Source organism: Gastrolobium bilobum, unplaced genomic scaffold, assembly GCF_033153095.1.
Source record: "Gastrolobium bilobum isolate Gb01-03AN ecotype WA unplaced genomic scaffold, APGP_CSIRO_Gbil_v1 utg1051, whole genome shotgun sequence".
NCBI classification, from domain to species: Eukaryota; Viridiplantae; Streptophyta; class Magnoliopsida; order Fabales; family Fabaceae; genus Gastrolobium; species Gastrolobium bilobum.
Genome location: NW_026897568.1, coordinates 93,902 through 112,780, shown reverse-complemented (window position 1 = coordinate 112,780; position 18,879 = coordinate 93,902). Strand labels below are relative to the sequence as shown.

The following is an 18,879-nucleotide window of genomic DNA, read 5'->3' as shown; positions in this document are numbered from 1 at the left end:
GTAATGCTATTTCATACAGACCAAAAGGCAAAAGCAACACCAAATATCGTCTTTATACATGCAATGAATACATAGAAAATTTCAAAACATTTTAACCATTATGATCTTAATTAACTCCCAAAAATACCTAATGAGTCAGCTGATTTAAAATTTTGAATTTTGAAATGAAATCACCCACCTGTTTTAATGATTCAGCTATTTTTACATTAAAACGGAAAGAATCCTCTAGTGTGAACAGAAATTCAAACATATATATTTTGTTCACTATATCGAAAAGAAGTAAGTTTTCAAGACATCCTCTAGTGTGAACAGAAAGCTGAGATTTAAGGAGAATGCGACACCTCAGCTAATTTTCAAAAGTTTTTTTTACATTAAAACGGAAAGAATCCTCTAGTGCGAACAGAAATTCAAACATACATATTTTGTTCACTACATGGAAAAGAAGTAAGTTTTCAAGACATCCTCTAGTGTGAACAGAAAGCTGAGATTTAAGGAGAATGCGACACCTCAGCTAATTTTCAAAAGTTTGGTTCTCCTTTCTATATAGTAAGATATAGATATATATATATATATATATATATATATATATATATATACTTGATTTAGTTTTATTATTATTACTTTTACTTTTTGGTTTTTATAAAAACATATTTTAATTGACTTAGATTTTATTTTTAAAAACCTGTTTATTTAATTTTTTTAATAAGTCACTCAACATAGCTAAATATATGTTATGCAATGGAATACAATGATATGCAATGGAGCTTGAAATTATGCTTAGTGATATATCTAATGTGTTACAAAGAATCTAAAAATTATTTAACCTGAAACTTTAGTATTTTCAAATTGAATTCATCGTGCTTTGACATTATCAAAACTATTTAAGCATAATCTTTTAAAATGTAGGAAATCCTTCGACAAGCCATTGAGTGGAGAGTTTGGTACTCCCGCTGTCATTAAAAAAGACCCCATAGTAACATGAGTTGCTTCCCAAAAGCTCTATAATTGTTGCTTAATTCACAGGGTAAAATAAATACGTTAACTGTTACAAAAGAAAAAATAAAAATAAATAAATAAATAGGTTAACCTAATTTTTAATGATATTAAAATAGATTTGGACAAAAGAATCACAAAGATTAAGTGATAAAAATAAGATCAGGGTGAGTAGTTTTAGAGAAAACCGCGGAGGAGATTTGTAACTTTTCCCTAAAATAAAGAAGAGTTATGTTGTAAGAAAAGTGATTGTGTAATGTTATAGAGATTCGTTTTGCGTGCCGTAATTTTTTTTTCTGCAAAAAGTGTGGGCCCCACAAAATGTTGTGTGTAGAAAAGTTTGTTGTGTCATGTTAATTGACAAATGCAAACCCCAATAAATAAAGGGATTAAATTATTAAAAATTTAAATTTTGATAATATAATATGGAATATACGGACTAAAAAGAAATTTTAGTAAATAAAAATAACGTATTTCTCTTGACTGCAATTTGTTTTCTCAGTAGTTGCTTATTAGGTCAAAACTTGCTGCTGGAATGAATCTACTAAATCTCATGACTCGAATTCAATGTTCATAGAGGATTGCCCTTTTCTGTTCCTTAATCTTGTCACCCAAAGCAATTACTGACAGCATACATCACCCTTTCTTTCATATTTGTATAATTGACAGAACGTAAATGTAGATATACAAAAACAAGATTATTCTAACTATAATATAATTAAATTGATTATAAATATGCATGTAGAAAATGACATATATATATTTGTTATAGACTCATATAAGAAGCTTATATAATGTGAAGCCCAATAATGAGCAATAGAAAAAACAAACTGATATAATTAAAGGAGAATATCAATCTAATATACTAATCCTAATACGATTGCATTAAATTTGAGCTTGAGTTTTTTTGAGGAGACATTAGAGATTCAAAATTTCAATACCTACAAGTAAATCTTATAAATAAAGCGGCGGATTGGCTGACAAAGAATGAGCTGCAAAACTGCCATCAGAGGAACATGCTTGTGCTCAATTCACCTCCTGACGAGATCAAGACGTTACTTGATGCTGATGCAAATGAAATAGCCGAAGCTATGTTGGAGACTAATGGCAGCATTAAGGCGTTAGAACCTGTTTAGTTTTTGTGTTTTTTTTTTTTTTTTTTTGTAATAGTTTTTGTGTTTTTTTGGGCTAAGGCCCTCCATTGTTACCAAAAAATAAAAAAATAAAAAAAATAAAAAATCGTATAAATAAGATATACATAGAGATATCTTAGATGTTTCCAAGCCTACAGGTATGACACTTTTTCCCTCTATATTATGATGCTATCACTTCTAATCCATAGATATCTAAGAAGAATTTACTAGTTTTTTTTTTTATAAAGAAAATACAATTTACTAGTCTTTTCACTAAAACATATCTGTTCCTGGAAGAAAAATATCAATACATGTTTATAACATTGTTCAATTCATCAAAGGGAAAAAAACAAAAATAATAACATTTCCTTTTACTTGACATTCTCTTTTGTGAATTCTATGAATCTACACTAAGTATATAAAGTATTGATACCACGAATGATATTGCATAACATAAAATTAATTCAATTACATAAAAATGGTTAATTGCACATTCTTGCAAGTGATGAAATCAGTTATATAAGTAATTTATGAATTCAGCTATCTCCAAAGAGAGAGAGAGAGAGAGAGATAAACTTACATATAGGCACCAACATTTCTGAACATAGTGACAAAATCTTTTACAAGACACCTTTACATAAAAGCTAATTAAAAAAAAAAATCTGATGGGGTTCTAATAATAAGATGGTTACAAAACATATTGAATTTACATAATTTCACTCATCCTCTTCCGAGAATCTGTACACAGTTGGAGGATTTGGCGTGGTATAAATTTACTCAGATTTTTATAATGTCAAACTGCAACTGTTTAGAAACAATCTCTCATCAATGAACTCGTTTTGTATCTAAGAATCCTCGAATATGTTGGAAACCAAATGTTGCTCTCTACATGAGAACAAATGTTACCTGCAACATATGAAACAGTGTTGGTAGTGAACACACTAGAATGTCTCTAATCTAGTTGCTTGCCAAGTTCACTGCAGATTAAGCACATCCTCATGAGTCTGAGATGGGCTTGGATTTGAAAAACTTTGCAACTTCCTGATAGAGATTCTCTTCCTCAAATGGCTTGGAAACATATCCATCCATGCCACATCTCAAGCACTCATCGTATGTGGCATGGATTACATCAGCTGTCATAGCTAATATTGGAACATGCCACTCACTTTCCCTTTCATTTCCTTCACCATTCATCTGCTCATTTGCCTTGCTCTCCATCATCCGAATTAGACTAGTTGCTTCAAATCTGCAAAATTTATAACATTTATTTAGATGTTTTCCAAAAGTCCATACATTTTTCTCAAACTAAGTTTTATGTAAAAGTGGTGACAAGTGACAACATTTTTTCACATGAATTAGCACATTGAGGCATGTTAACAAGTTTGTACAGAACAAGATACAGAGCAAATTAAGGAATAAAAAGGGCAAACCCCGTACACAAGCCTCCCTAACTTTGCGAGGGCGTGAGAGTCGATTCAATACATTGTGCTGCACAAGTCCATTTTTTTGATCTGCCTTGTGCTTTTCTTAATTCCACCTGAAAGTGGGCGCGACGAGGATCGAACCCGTGACTTCGTGGTCACTGAAGCTCTGATATCATGATAAACGCCACTTCAACCCAAAACCTTAAGGGATTAGATGAGGCTAAATTAATTATTTTATATCTCTCTAACACTTACCCTTACATTGTTGCAAAGATGCTATTTCTCAAACTCCACAATGCTAATGTATACCCTTAAAGAAATTCTCCAATCAATAAATTTCAAACACAAGAAGAAACATATAAAGACTCCAGAATGTAGCAGAGGCTATTTCTAAGTTGTGACGCTTTTTCACAAATAGTAGTAAATAAGCCTCAACTAGGTAGCTGAATGCATATAAATTGTAAAAGATTTCATATTCACACGGTAGTTTTTATGTTAAATATTGTATTGAAACCACACTATACCTGATTAGTTCTGCTAATCTAGACTTTTCAAAATACAACAGAAATTTGAAATGATGATAAGTATAATAAAGCAGGAAAAGAAGCTAACACTAGTCAAAGCAAACACGCATACCCGTCCATTTCTGGCATTTGAATGTCCATGAAGCAAGCATCAAAATTATGAGGCAATTGAAGCATTTCCAGCGCAGCTTTGCCACTTTCAACACACTTCACATCAGCTCCAAACTTTTTTAGTGCACCTGCAGCAACCCTCCGGTTTACACGGTTGTCATCAACCACCAAGATTTTCTTTCCATAGAGAAGGCTTTGCAAAAAAGAAGAACCATCAGGCATGTCTTTCCCTAGCTGCCTCTTCTTCCCAATCCCCAGAACTTGCTGAAGACAAGCAGCCACCATACTAGCTCTCAGAGGCTTCATTATCATTGTATCAGAAAAACCTGTTGCCTTAGCTTTATCAAATTCAGTATTACTAATATTGTTGGTTGCCAGAAGGATCATTTTAGGCATCTTAAACATATGTCCATTCTGTTTCCAGTCGAGTTTCCTTACATTGAAACTCCCATCCTCTCCAGAAATCCATGTATCCTTCTCAACCAAAACAATATCAGGCTGGAATACTCTGCCACATCCAAGTAGTTTCAGTCAGTTAATGAGAACCAGACCAATCGACTTAGACAAAAGACTTTTTATTGCATATCTTCTTCAAATGGTATTCTTAATCTAAAAATAAATAAATAAATGCTTAATATTTGATGTCTGAATAGACATAAGAAAAAGTAGTATCTTCGTTTTTATCTTTTCATTTTCTCCTCCCGCTTTTTCAAAAAATAAATAAATGCCAATGTAGTTTCATAATACATCTTAGTTAAAATAATACTATAAGAAATAAAAAGGAACAACTAGAATGATTAAAATGACAAAATTTACATTAAGCCTTGCAAAGACACATCCAAAACATATATCATAAATTGTGACGATAACTGTCCAAAAACTTTTAGAACCAACTCAGATTGAAAAATAGCTATATGGCAACTTAGTAACTGAGTAGGACATGACTATGCCATTATGACTGTTTTTATATATAATATTAGAGGGGCAATAACACAGTATACACCCAGGTAAACTACAGAACATGTATTTCAAATAAACTGGTAAAGTCACTTTAAAGGGGTTAAAAACTCAAACTTCAAACCATAAGCATATGTTACAACAATTACCAACATGTTGATACTGCTGTTGTTTATTATCTATTTTATTTCTTTTTTTGGATAAAATTAATGGCACTGAGGTTTGAACCTATAACCTCGTGAAAACTACCCAAGCGAGTAGCACACTCCTAATGTTTTATTTATTATCAATTTCAGTTTCTTGATAATTAACACCAATTCTGTCAGGAAAATAAAAAAATAAAAAGATCACAACAAAATGGGAAAAATAAAACTTACCCTGATGCCAAAGAACCGTTTTTCCCACATAAAGAAACAGCCTTACTGATGCTATTTGCAACTTTAACTAGTATCCCTAGTCTCTTCAAATGGTATCTAGTCACAGCAGCTCTAACAGGTTTTCCATCAACCACTATGGCTTTCAGCCCTCTAAAACTAGAAGGAAGATCTTCCACATTCAGTTTCATCATGTCACTAGCCAAATTTGTTTTGAACATTCCAAAATCTGCCGTAAACGAAAACGTGCTCCCAACCTGAGGTCGGCTTATGAAGTTTATCTGACCACCCATTAGTTCAACCAGGCATTTACTGATACTCAAGCCAATACCAGTACCGCCATAATTTCGAGAAGTTGAGCTGTCAGCCTGCACAAAAGGCATGAATATACTATCCTGGGCTGAGAAAGGAATTCCAATTCCAGTGTCTTCCACACAGACCCTCAAGGTGACTTGCTCAGAAGATTCAAAAGAGGTCACCATTTTACTTGAAGAATCAATGCAAAGTTCTTCATCTGCAATTAAATGCTTAAAATTATCCCAGCAGTTCCGTTCATCAGCTGCTTCACATCCACTTAAGGTTTTGAAATGATAACCATCAGATATATGGAAAACTTCGTCTGATTCTCCATTTAGAAAAGTCTCATGTTTTCCATTCATTGTGGACTTTCTATTTTCTGCTACGTGGACTTTAACAAGTATATGTCCTCGTTCAGTAAACTGCAAGATGCATAAACTTATTTATTAGTAATGTTAACAAGAAGAGTACCATGTGAATAAATTCAATGAATAAAATAAACTCGAAGGATTCAAGCATCAATATCATTCCTCTCTTCACAGCTTCCCACTGCGGTCGGAAGAAGAAAATAAAGGCCTACTCTAAAAGTGAAGATGAGAAGTTTTGAACAGTTTAGAATGATACTTCCACCAGACAACATGCATATTAGTAATGCAAATGCAAATAACATCAGACAAATAAACAAACTTTCAAAATTCCACTTACTTTAACAGAGTTGCCAACAAGATTTGTTATTATTTGTCTGAATCTCCCAGGATCTCCCATAACAATATCTGGAACTTTATCAGAAACAAACACAGCCAGCTTTACTTCCCCAATCAACAATAAAAGTCCAGGTTGAAGAATTGTACATGCACCGGGAACATGAGCATCCAGAAAGGAAAGGAAAGAACAATGTAAGTTCATCAATTAAAAAGAAAAGGAAATCGAATGACGAAATTAAATAACTTAGGGTAAAGAACCTTGGGATACACCACCCCAAAAGCTAGCTCAAAGGGTGGGAGTGCCCAAGGCCTTATAAAGGCCATATTAGTTGCCCACACAATCAATGTGGAACTATATATCTCAACACGCCCCCTCACACAAGAGCCCATTGGGCTTGAAGAGTGGACAATGCAACAGGCTCAGCCTACCTGTGCTAAGAAACTCCATAAAAGAAAGTGGAGGACGGCGAGGCTCTGATACCATGTAAAGAACCTTGGGATACACCACCCCAAAAGCTAGCTCAAAGGGTGGGAGTGCCCAAGGTCTTATAAAGGCTATATTAGTTGCTCACACAAATCAATGTGAGACTATATATCTCAACACTTGGACAAGGCAAAACAATCTTTGGGCCTCCACAGTAGGTTCAATCAACAATTAGACATACCTCTAAACCTTTGTGTCGAGACTTCTCCGAGAAAAGGGAAAGGACATCATCAAGTATGGAACGAAGATCAAATGGAACGGCCTCTAGCTCTAACTTGCCAGCTTCAATTTTAGCTCGGTCAAGCACCTCATTTATTAATGTTATTAGTGCCTTTCCACATACTTGAGCAGTCTGAGCATAATCTCGTTGGGTTGAACTCAATTCTGTATCTAGAAGCAAAGCAAGCATTCCTACAGTAATTTGAAGTTAAATGATACCATCATCAATAGAAAGTGCATGTTATGAAAGCATATGTTACATTTTGTTAAGAGAGAGAGAGGCAGATATTTTAAGTTACCTAAAATGCCATTCATAGGTGTTCTGATTTCATGAGAGACAGTAGCCAGAAACTGACATTACAAACAAATTTAGGTTATTGTGATCAGTAAGTGATCCCAGGAAATAATGAACCATGCTAACAATATGCCAAGAACATTACCTGGGACTTGGCAACATCAGCTGCTTCTGCTAGGACTTTTAGTTCCTGCATTTCATGGAAATCATCTTCTACTTTGATAATATGATTTCCAGCACCATATAAAATGTAACCCACTAATATCAGAATCACAAAGAAAAGGAATGCCGTGGTAAGTGCTATCCAATTTGTTGGTGCCTTCTGATGATACCTATTCAAAATATGATGATAAGTATCAGTTGACAAGTGAAAACGTTAAAGCTGCTTACAGAAAATTTACAACCGCCAGAAGCACCTACCTACATATCATCTTATGTTTCCGGTACGGATCTCCAAAATCAAGCTTGCTTTCATGGGAAAGAGACATATCACCTTCTTCATGTTGGTTGCCATACATGATTAGGGGATTAGTAGAGTTTGTGATATCATATACATTCACCAAAATTGCTTGGTTACCAGCAAGTTGCCCAAGTAAATTCTCCACAAGGGACTCAACATCAAAGGACCCCCCAACAAATCTGATTCATATTAGAAATTTATTGATTACATTATGAAAATAAGAAGTTTATGGTAAACATAAAGCCACAAGATTGAACCAAGGTTAACAGGATTATCCATAACATTTTAGTATAAGAAATTACAGAATTCAAAGTTCAAACTACATATTAGACAGAAACGGGACAAGAATACAAATCACACAAGCACCCTGGCCTTCACATACCACTGAATCTGATATTTTAAGCCCATGAAAATACAGAATCAAAAGGGAAAATTATATAAAAAGAAGAAGAAGAAGGAATTCTTGGTAAATTAGGAACAATTAAACATTCAATTGGTTAACAATGTTCAATAAGTGGTTAATGAATAACAATTAACCAGTTCAGTGGCTGTGCCAATTGCATAGGCAACAGTTGTCCTCAAACCCACTGATAGTGGTTGTGGCAAATGACAATGATACCACAGGTAGCAAATTGCCATGAAATCATCCACAGATCAACATAAAATGCTTTCTTACCCAAGATTTTAATCACCCTTCATCCTCTTATCTTTCACACAACTTCAATGGAAGGATAACAACACACTAAAAAGGAAAAAATATGAACAAGCAGAGATACTTTTTTTCACTTAACCATATAGCCTCAAAGAAATAGGATGTACATAATTTTATTCTCGCAAAAATACAAAAAAGGCTAAGAAAATAAGAGACATACATAACAACTAAAACTATACACTACAATCAATGCCACATGAGAGAAAAACAACCACCAAGAAAATTACAAAAGCAAATCTGAAAAACCAAGTGGAAGTGAAACTAGAACATACCCTGCAGTGGCTTCAATGCGTTCTTCCACTGTTGGCTTTGGAGGGAGCTTAGATTTGTACACAGGGAATGTTAAAACCACACCAAGATGATGAGAACCCAACAGCCTGAAAGGGCTAGTCAGAACCGCTTTCCCAGTGGCCCTTGCCCTTAAAATGTTTTCCCGGTCTTCCTGAACATGCAAAAGCAAAATTTGAAGTGCAAATTTTCACAAATATAAATAGAGTATTGTTCACCAGTGTTGCAATTTACCTCCCCTGACATCATATCAAGAGACTCAAGGTATGATACAGTTTCTTGCGTGAATATCACAGGTGCATACTCATCTCTAACCATTGAAGACTCTCTTTCCAATGTCTTTATAACCCATCCGTGTTGCTTCTCAAATCTCTCTCTCTCAGAGTGAACAACTCTTTGAGCATAGGCCACACCACTCAGTAATGGCCGTTCAAATGCTGTCCTGGCTGTATACTCAGCAAAAGTTTCCTGATTTTATTTTGGTCAATGAACAAATAGTCAAGATATATGGAATTGGATGGAGAAATTTACACAATTAGACCAACAAGTAGATTTGTGAAAGATGATACAAATAACCTTTCATTTCCTTCAAATCATTATATATTATTATCCTTAGCAAGTTTCAAATCAAAAATTGGTGTGGAGGAGGATATCAAGCACTAACCTGGTCAATGGCTGAAGGGTTTCTGTAGAAATGGAAGGTTGAAACAAGGATGGCAAGGGCATGGACATGGTTAACGCTAACACTAAACTGATCTTGCAACATTCTTGCTCTTTGATCACAGAGGCTACCTAACACCTCTTTCCTTCTTACTTTAGTGTCATCATCCATTTTACTATAGATGCACCAACTGATTAAAGCCATTAGCAGGATCCACAGAAGCAGAAACTTTGGTAGCCAAGCTCTATGAGCCTGAATAAAAGTGTACTTTCTTTTAGACCCCATTTGATCATTCAACCTCAAAGCCACAGGATGGTAGCTCTGCATCTTCAAACTAAGACCCATCAACAAGAAATTCACTCTGGCTTGTTTTTCTGGGCTGCTTTGTTCCCTTGCTCCCCTTCTGCACCCTTCATATCTATATTTAGAGAAGTTCCACACACACAAAAAAAAAGAAAAAAAAAAGAAATTTATAGTTAGTGCTCATATAAGAGGATTAACTTTCTCTTAAAAGTACTGGCAAAATTTCAGACACTTTTGTCTGATGGTTGAAAAGAAAAAGGTTACAGAACAAACAAAACTCCAAGTAAAAGCATCATTACAGCATTGTTTTGCGTGATCTCAGAAAGGAGAACCACAAACACACCAAGCATAATGAAGGATTAACCAATTGCTTCTCTTTCTCTCTCCTTAGAAAGCAAAACCCATTCCAAAAGTTGACAAAGAGAGAGACAGAGAGAGAGAGAAGAAACCCAGAATTAAAAGGAGGAAACTTTCAAAGCTCAAAGACAAGCATAAGTCTCAAAAGATGGAAAACAGCTCAAGTTTCAAAGAGCCACCTCCTTCTTTCCATACACCCCAAATATTTGATTTTATTTCAGACATGTGAGTGTTGAGGATCACATTAAAAGAATAAAATAAACTCTAATCAGTAATCATGCTAAGTAAGCGTGAAACTGGTCTTGGCCTAAGGACAAGAAGAGAAGCACGTTCACACACTCTCTTACATACAATATTCAAAACCACACTGACCCCAAAAACACAAACACACACAGCGAAGCACACAACCCAATGAAAGAGAGAGAGAGAGAGAGAGAGGGAATAATGGTGCTGTATGTAGAAAGGAACAATGTTTACCTGTAACAGGAAAGAAAGGGTGGTTGTACAATGAACCATAGGAACCAGTTTTGTTGGTCTAAATCAGTGTCTCATATACAAATTTTTTTATACCCTTTTAATGCTTTCTTTTTCTATTGTTTACCTTATTTAATTATATCAACAGATAAGAAAAAATCGAATTTTTAAGATTTTCCCTGATACGCTCCTGTCTCCCATGAGCTTCAAAAATAATAATTAAATAATTCAACAGTACATTAGTCTAGTCTAGTAGAGACTAGCCCTCCTTTCTATCTTTCTCTCTCTAAGACTCAATATTCTCACTCTCACTCCTTTGAAGCCTTTCTTTCATTCACTTTCTATTTTTGTGGCTCCAACAATAATGCCATTTCACACCAACAGTGTCTCCTCCTCAGTCCACATTGCTGAAACCAGTCACCTTTTAAGAGTTCAGAGGTGAGGTTCAACTTGAGAAGAGGAACACCATTTTTGTAAAGGGATGGTGCTAAAAGCAAGCTTTCTTGACCAGTGAGGATTGAAAACTGAGCCCAACAACCTGTTTTTCCATTTCTCACTAAACTGCAAATTTTCTGCATGTTCCATAATAGGCTTATGAATTTACACTACCATGCAACCTGAATCATTTTCCTCACTTGGGTCTTTCTCACTTTCTCTTTTCTTTTCTTTTCTTTTTGGGTAAGTAATCTCACTTTCTCTTTTCCTTGCACCATTTTGTGTCCAAATTTGAGGAATGAGTGTAAATGGGCAAGGGAGTCTACCATTGATCTATAATACAACTTATATCAACTTAGGTTGGGCCTATTATAGATAAATAGAATAGGCTCAAATTTCAAAAAAAAAAAAATTTATAAGTAAGTCATATGTTTACTTTTATACATCGACTTACGGATCGACTTGTATCATATTATTTATTTTAAATAAAATATATAAAATTATTATTTTATATATTTTATAATAAAATAATATTATTATAATTATTTTCTTAACTATTGAATGTCAAGTAGGTTTAAATAGGCTAAAAGGTCTAGGCAAAAGTTTTTATTTTTTAAATATAAGACATGTCGAATTTATAATTTGGACTTACGCAAGACTAATAGATCATACATATTTAAGTCAAAGTTTATCTCAATCTGGCTCATTTACACCCTATGAAAACACATGAGAGAGAAAGAAACAAAGAGAGAGAGAGAGGAAGAAATTGAAAATAAGAAACGACAATAATAGATAGGTTAATGTCTTTCATGTCGTATCAAATAATTTTATTTTTTATATATTTAAAAATGAGAAAAGATATTGTAATAATCAATTAGTGCTATTACCAATTAATTTCACCGTTAGATCGATTATGTTGATCCAACGGTTATATTTATTTCTATCTTGATATGGATATGATTCCTCATATTTAATATTTTATATTTATTTCCACTTTGTATGGTTGTGATTTTTCATATTTAATACTTTTACATTTAATATGAGGAATCATAACAAGATGGAAATAAATATAATCGTTGAATCAACATAATCGATCTAACGGTGAAATTGATTGGTAATAATATTAGTAGTAACACTAATTAATTGTTACAATATTCTATCCTTTTAAAAATATACCAAACTCTTTTTTTTTTAATTTTCTCTCCTATCTACACCTAATTTTACATGAGCTCCACGTATTTTTATATATATATATAATAATTTTATTTCTTGCAAGCTTCACGTTAACAACATCAACCCTATAAAATCTCTGCGATAATGATATGGCGACAAGGCATGGATATTATTCCCACGTGAATTACCAGAAACACCCATGTTTTATTTTTTGGATTCCGTAAATGCCCCTGGGAGATAACTATGAATTTTCTACTGTCAACGTTGATTAATCAGTTGAATAATTAATTAGTTGGCAAGTCTTTGCTTTCCCTTGTGACTCTGAATAAAATTATTCTTCCTTTCATTGATGGCATAAGGATTATGCAGGCTTTCTAAGATTGGTTACAAACAAAATGATGAGTAAAGTACACTTTAATAACTTCGATTGTTATTTTCTAGATCAACTTAGGACTTTGTTTTTATTAATTAAGAACTTCAAGTAATTTTCAGTTAGTGAATAAATTTATGTGACAAATTAGAATTACTTGTTTTTAAGATTTAATTACACATTACTATTTTTTTTAATGACGTAACACCACAGTAACATTAAAAATTAATGTGATTGTTCTGTGTGAACATTTAACTTTTGTCTCCGCAACCCCCTCGAATTAATAAACAAAAAATTACATATCAGGTTTAAAAAAAAAAAAAGATTTCATTTGATCGATTCCTGTGTTTGTATTTTTTATGTCACGTAAACTGATTTCCCTGTATGGAATATGATTCTAACATTTTTAAGGTCTGTTTACTTTTATTTTTTTTTACTAATTTACCTTCTCTGCTTTATTTTGAAGAAGGATTTGTTTTCTTTCTCTCTCAGAGACACCCGTGTGTGTATATATATATATATATATATATATATAGAAAAATGATCCGTTTATAATTTTTTTTTATAAATTTGTGCAAATTACACTATGTTGAAAGTACATAGTATAACCTAGTGTACTTCTGGAAGTACATAATGTAAATTATAAGAATTTATAAATAAAAAATTTATAAATATAATCCTCCCCATGTATATTTATAAAAGTTTATATAAACACATTTCTTAGAATTTGTAAAAGTTTATATCAACACATTTCTCCGACAACTTGAGATAAGTTTATTTCCGGTCATTCCAAAATTACGTCGCTTTATTTATTTATTTTCTTATATTAATTGATTCACATTTGAATGGTTATAATTTTCTTTTTCTTTCTTTCCCTTTATCATCATTGATCCATCTTTATACGATTATGATTTAGTAGTCGGAGATAAAATTATCTCAAGCAACTTTAGAAACGATAAGCCATATATATATATATATATATATATATATATATATATATATAGAGAGAGAGAGATCTAAGATTTGGAGTAAGACTTAAAAGTCTTACTCTGGAGTCAAAAGAACCCTCCCCTATATATATATATATATATATATATATATATATATATATATATATATATATTTGTGTGTGTGTTTAAATAATTGTGAATCATTTTTCAATGAAAATGCATCAGTCATTCTTTTATTTGAATCTAAATCAATGATTTTATGAGTCAAGTACCTTAATCATGTATATGCTTGCTTGCTCGTGGTGGATGAGGGCAATTTTACTAAGGAAGACAAACAAGTGAGATTTCACTAAAGAGGATGGTCGTTACCCTTTTAAGCAAAAATAATACTTTCACTTGGATTATGATTTTACCGGCTACATACATATCTTGTTGGTTCCTCAACCATGCATATATATCTTGTGATGGAATATGCGAAATATTCCCTTTTAGACCCTTTTCCTTTTTACATAGTTTTTTTCTCCTAAACCAAACTATTTTTGACATCTCAAACGAAAGGGTTAAATAAACAGTCCATCGCGAAGCCTTTTGATTTATTGTAAATTTGACTCAATCAAAGTGGGTGTAAATTTGTGGTGGCGTTGGCCACGTGTAGAGCTATTAAAATAGTCCACCCCAAATGAAAGTGGGGACTTTGACCATATTGCCACCTTTTAGGTAAAAAATTACCGGATTGCCACATCAGGAAAAAATTTTGTCAAAATGCCACGTCACAATCTCGCTGGTCTGACAAGCGGAATGGTATGGACACGTGTCAGCGTCTGAATGGTCAACCATTCTCGCTGGGCTGACCAGCTAGAATGACAGAATGCTGACACGTGGTAAAAGTACAAGCATTATCTGGATGTCTGTATTTTTGTCACGTGTCAGCATTCTGTCATTCTAGCTGGTCAGCACAGCGAGAATGGTTGACCATTCAGACGCTGACACGTGTCCATACCATTCCCGCTTGTCAGACCAGCGAGATTGTGACGTGGTATTTTGACAAAAAAAATTTCTGACGTGGCAATCCGGTAATTTTTTATTAAAAAGGTGGGCAACATGGTCAACGATCCATGAAAGTGTATATATTTCAAAGTTCAAAAAAGATCATCATGTCATGCTGCAAAAGCCTATGTAGTCACACACGAGACAGGTGCGTGTTTATTCTACTCTAGGGAATGACTGCTATGACAAGTGAGGGTTCCCTCCCTAAAAAACGGTCTTCCACTTGCATTTGCATGCCCTCTCCTAATGCCTTGACCCCTATACTGTGTGGTCCCCTAAACTTGCTTGAATCCATGGCTAAATTATCTTAGTTTTGACCATTTTGCTTGAGCAAGAATTTTTTTTTGTTTTTGTTTTTCTTAAATGTTTGGACAATACTAATTGAGTTAATCTTAATAAGAAAATTGGTTGGAAGAGGTATTAAGTATAATCTTCTACTTGTTTAAATTTATATTTTTAAGTTTTCACCAATAAAATAAAATACATTTTTTAAGTATATTGATTTTCTCAATGATTTTTTCTAATTACCAAATCTATATATATTTTTATTTTTAAGGTTCATTGAACACTTTCACAAATGTTTCCTCCAAGATTGACACCACCGGTTTTAAATATTGGGGAAAAAAGACGAAGGGCGAACTGTGGCCGAAGATTAAAACATAGAATCACAATTTAAGAGGACTTGAATATACTTAAGGGTTGTTAGTTTATCGTTGTCGTAGTTAGATCTCAGGATTTAATAATTCAATTTTTCATAGTTGTAATCATAGTTATTAATATCTTACGATACACGATATAATACGATTCATAAGCTTAATGATATGTATCATGGAATATATCATAAAGAGGTTTATATCAAACGATACGATATGTGTATCATATGATACGATATATGTATCATACGATACAAAAATTAAATTAAAATTTATAATCTTAATATAAAAGAAATAAATGAAGATTTTATTTGCGGTTTAAATTAAAAATAATAATTAAAAGGGTCTTTTTTGGAAGAGGATGATGGATTAGTTATGTTACTGATAGAGAGTGATAGTGATAGTAGTGATAATATTAGTCTTAATGATTGATGAGTAGGAGAATAATTGGTTTGCACTTTAATTATTTATGTATTTTGTTTATTGTATCTTTTTTGGAATTTGAATTTATATGATATTAATTATATTATATATTTTTAAATTACTTTTTATAATATTTCTGTATCTTACGAATTGATACGTTTCATAATACGCGATACAAAAATTCTGTCAAATAATACACGATATGTATTGCGATTCAACAATCTTGATTGTAATTTATTAAGAGGTGAAGAGACTCAAATCTAAAATTGAATTAATCAAGTCCAATAGGGCTTTAGTTATTGGTTGATAACTTGATATTTAACAAAAATTGAATATAGATTATATATATTATGTTATTCTTATATCAGTATAAGAATAAGAAATCTTATATCAAATCTTAGTTATTAATTTGCTTAACTATAACTGTTGATATATATATTAATTTTTTATTTGTATAAAATTTTGTATACCCAACTTAAATATACTTGATAAGTCTCTGAAATGAGACTTGAAACATATGGTTTTAATGTGCAAATAGAAATAAAAGAATACTTTTTATGTTAGTAAAAGCCCCAAATTTACACTGAGTTGAATTTATTGATTAAAGTGCTAATGGGCTGTAACATTCCATTTTTCAGGCCCATTTTCCTTTTTCATCAGAAATACCCATTAGAGGAAAGAAAAGAAGTCAGCATAAAAAAAAAGAAGTACAGGGAAGTGATGGGCCGGACCTAAAAAAGCCCAAAAGGAAAGGAAGAAAGAAAGCAAGAAAAGGAAAAGAAAAAAAGGGAAGGAAAGAGAAGTCTGCGGCAGAAACGTGAAGAAAAGAAAAGAAAACGCAAACCCTAGCGAACCCACGTCGTGCAATCAGAACCCACTTCAGCCATCCCTAATCCCTGCCCCAAATCGATTCAGAAGGTCAGAATATCCTTTGTCCACAGTTCATCTTGACCCATACCCACAGTCCATGAAGAAAAAGAAATCACGAAAACCCTAGCCACTATTTTTGGATTCAGAAAAAGCCAAACAAAGATCCGTTACTTAGTGGATGCTGGAGCGATTGTGAGCACACGTTATTGTACGGGTTGAAGGAACGACAATTCCATCCGATTTGTAAGAGCAGAGGAGTGGAGCACTGTGGGGACCACTCATTTGCAGCAGCGCGTCATATTGCTGAGCTGGAGAACAAGAGGATAGTGTGCAAAGAGCCCTATAAAAGGGAAATAGGAGTGAGTCATCGGGGCTGCTCTCTTCTGTTTCTGATTTATGGTTTTTCTTAGTTTTTGTTTTCTGAATAATTTTTGATTTTCTTTTAATTTCTGTTTTGTAATGAGATTCTGGTTCATTTGATGAACTTGATGCATGTCTTTACAGCACTGAGATTGCCGGTTGTTAGGCCAGTGCTGTAATTTTAGTTTTTAGAATTTGTATTTTGTGATTTCTGTAGTTCTCTGTTACTGTGTGTAAGCCTCATCCATATGGATAGTGGCTAACTTTTTAGAGGTTGGGTTTAGGTGATACTCAAACCTCAATGCTTGTCAAATATTTGATTTCCTGGTTTTAATGTTTATATCTCAGTTGTTTAATGATGTTTCTAATGTTTAAAATTATCTGCATTTTGGCCAATTGTCAGATGTTTGGTTAGGATTTAGTTGTTGAGAAACAATTAATTCTGGATTCTGCATTAGACACATGGACTTAGATGAGAAATCATCTAAGGGATCTCAATTCAGAAATGAATGAGTCCTCATGTAATATTGGACCTGAATCTCAAGAGTCCTAATCCCACTTGGCATAGAGATATGGAAGTGGGCAACTTTGGGATAAAATAATTTTTAAGAGATTAAAAATTAACAATACAGTCCTGTTAACTGAGAATCTTAGAATGAGCTTTTTGTTAATCAAATTATTTTTCAAGCACTGTGGGGAAGGAGAGCCAGAACTCAACCCACCTTTTTAAATCTCTTTATCAATTCAGATTTTCCAATTTCCTTTGTTATTTCATATTTCAATCTCTATTCCGTTTTCAAAATTTTTGTCACATCTTTCATTTAAGTTGCTCCATTCTTCATTCTTATTTTATAACTTAGGAAAGTAATTCAGAAAAATTTTAAGAGAAAAGTGAACAGTATTATTTTAGATCCATTCTAGATTATTCTTACCTTACAATTTTTATTTCTTTTATTTTCAAATATCAACTCAGTTTTAAGCAATTACAAACTTTAGTCATTTCAAAACGCCAACGATCCTTGTGGGAACGATATCTGGGACTTATAACAGCCCTATATTACTTGTTGTCGCGTATACTTGCGCGCATTACTTGCACAACTGTTAGCAAGGCAACAATACTCAGGTCGTTCAGGATCACATAACAGAGAAGTTTCAATTAATTGAGTCCTAATCGAATCTTCAACGTAATCATTCTTCAGTCTTTTATTATTCTGATTTCTGATTTTAATTATGGTTCCTTTATTATAAGCGAAGGCATATTTTCATCCAAATACTCCACTAAATTCAATGAATCCGGTCCTGGACTACTTATCCTTTCTGTCTGCCCATAAGAAGTTTTTGACTTGAATGGCGTTCAGTCAGACAATGGCGTTCAGACTTCAGACAATCGTGTTAGATTTTCTTTGCCTTTCTATTGACTATATGGAGATAAGAACATCTGTTAGATTTTTTTTAGTTTTATTTTTTAGAGAAATTTAAAGTCTTAATTCCAGAATTCGCATCGAATCAGATTAGTCGTAAAACGATAAACGGATTGAATTATCTCAACAAAAAAAAAATTGTTGAAATCCACAAATATATACCTCCAAGATATGGGGCGAAAAGAAGAAGAATACCATGGAACATTTGGTACACCGTTTTTTTTTTGAATTTTTGAGAAATTAAATTTTTTTAAATTTTAAATTTTTGAATATTATCGTAAACTGAATGTGAAAATCATATTTTTGAAAATCGAAATTCTGGGATAAAAATAATTTCTCCTCTACCAAACGCTCCATAAATGTACAAGTTATGCTTGTTGAGAATGAAATCATGGACTAAAGATTAA

General features: G+C 33.0%; 1 protein-coding gene across 1 annotated transcript; it reads right to left on the bottom strand.

Moving 5' to 3' along the window:
• Nucleotides 1–3,122: 3,122 nt before the first annotated feature.
• Nucleotides 3,123–9,981, bottom strand: LOC133308185 (histidine kinase 4-like). Its single transcript, XM_061508788.1, has 11 exons — nt 9,640–9,981; nt 9,210–9,443; nt 8,960–9,129; nt 7,936–8,154; nt 7,661–7,847; nt 7,520–7,571; nt 7,183–7,412; nt 6,519–6,617; nt 5,520–6,235; nt 4,187–4,693; nt 3,123–3,372 (listed from the first exon to the last, which is right to left on the bottom strand). The coding sequence occupies exons 1-11, from the start codon at nt 9,979–9,981 to the stop codon at nt 3,123–3,125; spliced, it is 3,006 nt and encodes a 1,001-aa protein (XP_061364772.1).
• Between the last annotated feature and the right edge of the window lie 8,898 nt (nt 9,982–18,879).

Coding starts and splice junctions, on each gene's coding strand:
- LOC133308185 (XM_061508788.1), bottom strand. CDS start 9,981: ATGGGTCTTAGTTTGAAGATGCAGAGCTACCATCCTGTGGCTTTGAGG. Junction 9,444..9,639: donor ACCCTTCAGCCATTGACCAG/GTTAGTGCTTGA, acceptor AAATAAAATCAG/GAAACTTTTGCTGAGTATAC. Junction 8,155..8,959: donor CGCATTGAAGCCACTGCAGG/GTATGTTCTAGT, acceptor AATATGAATCAG/ATTTGTTGGGGGGTCCTTTG.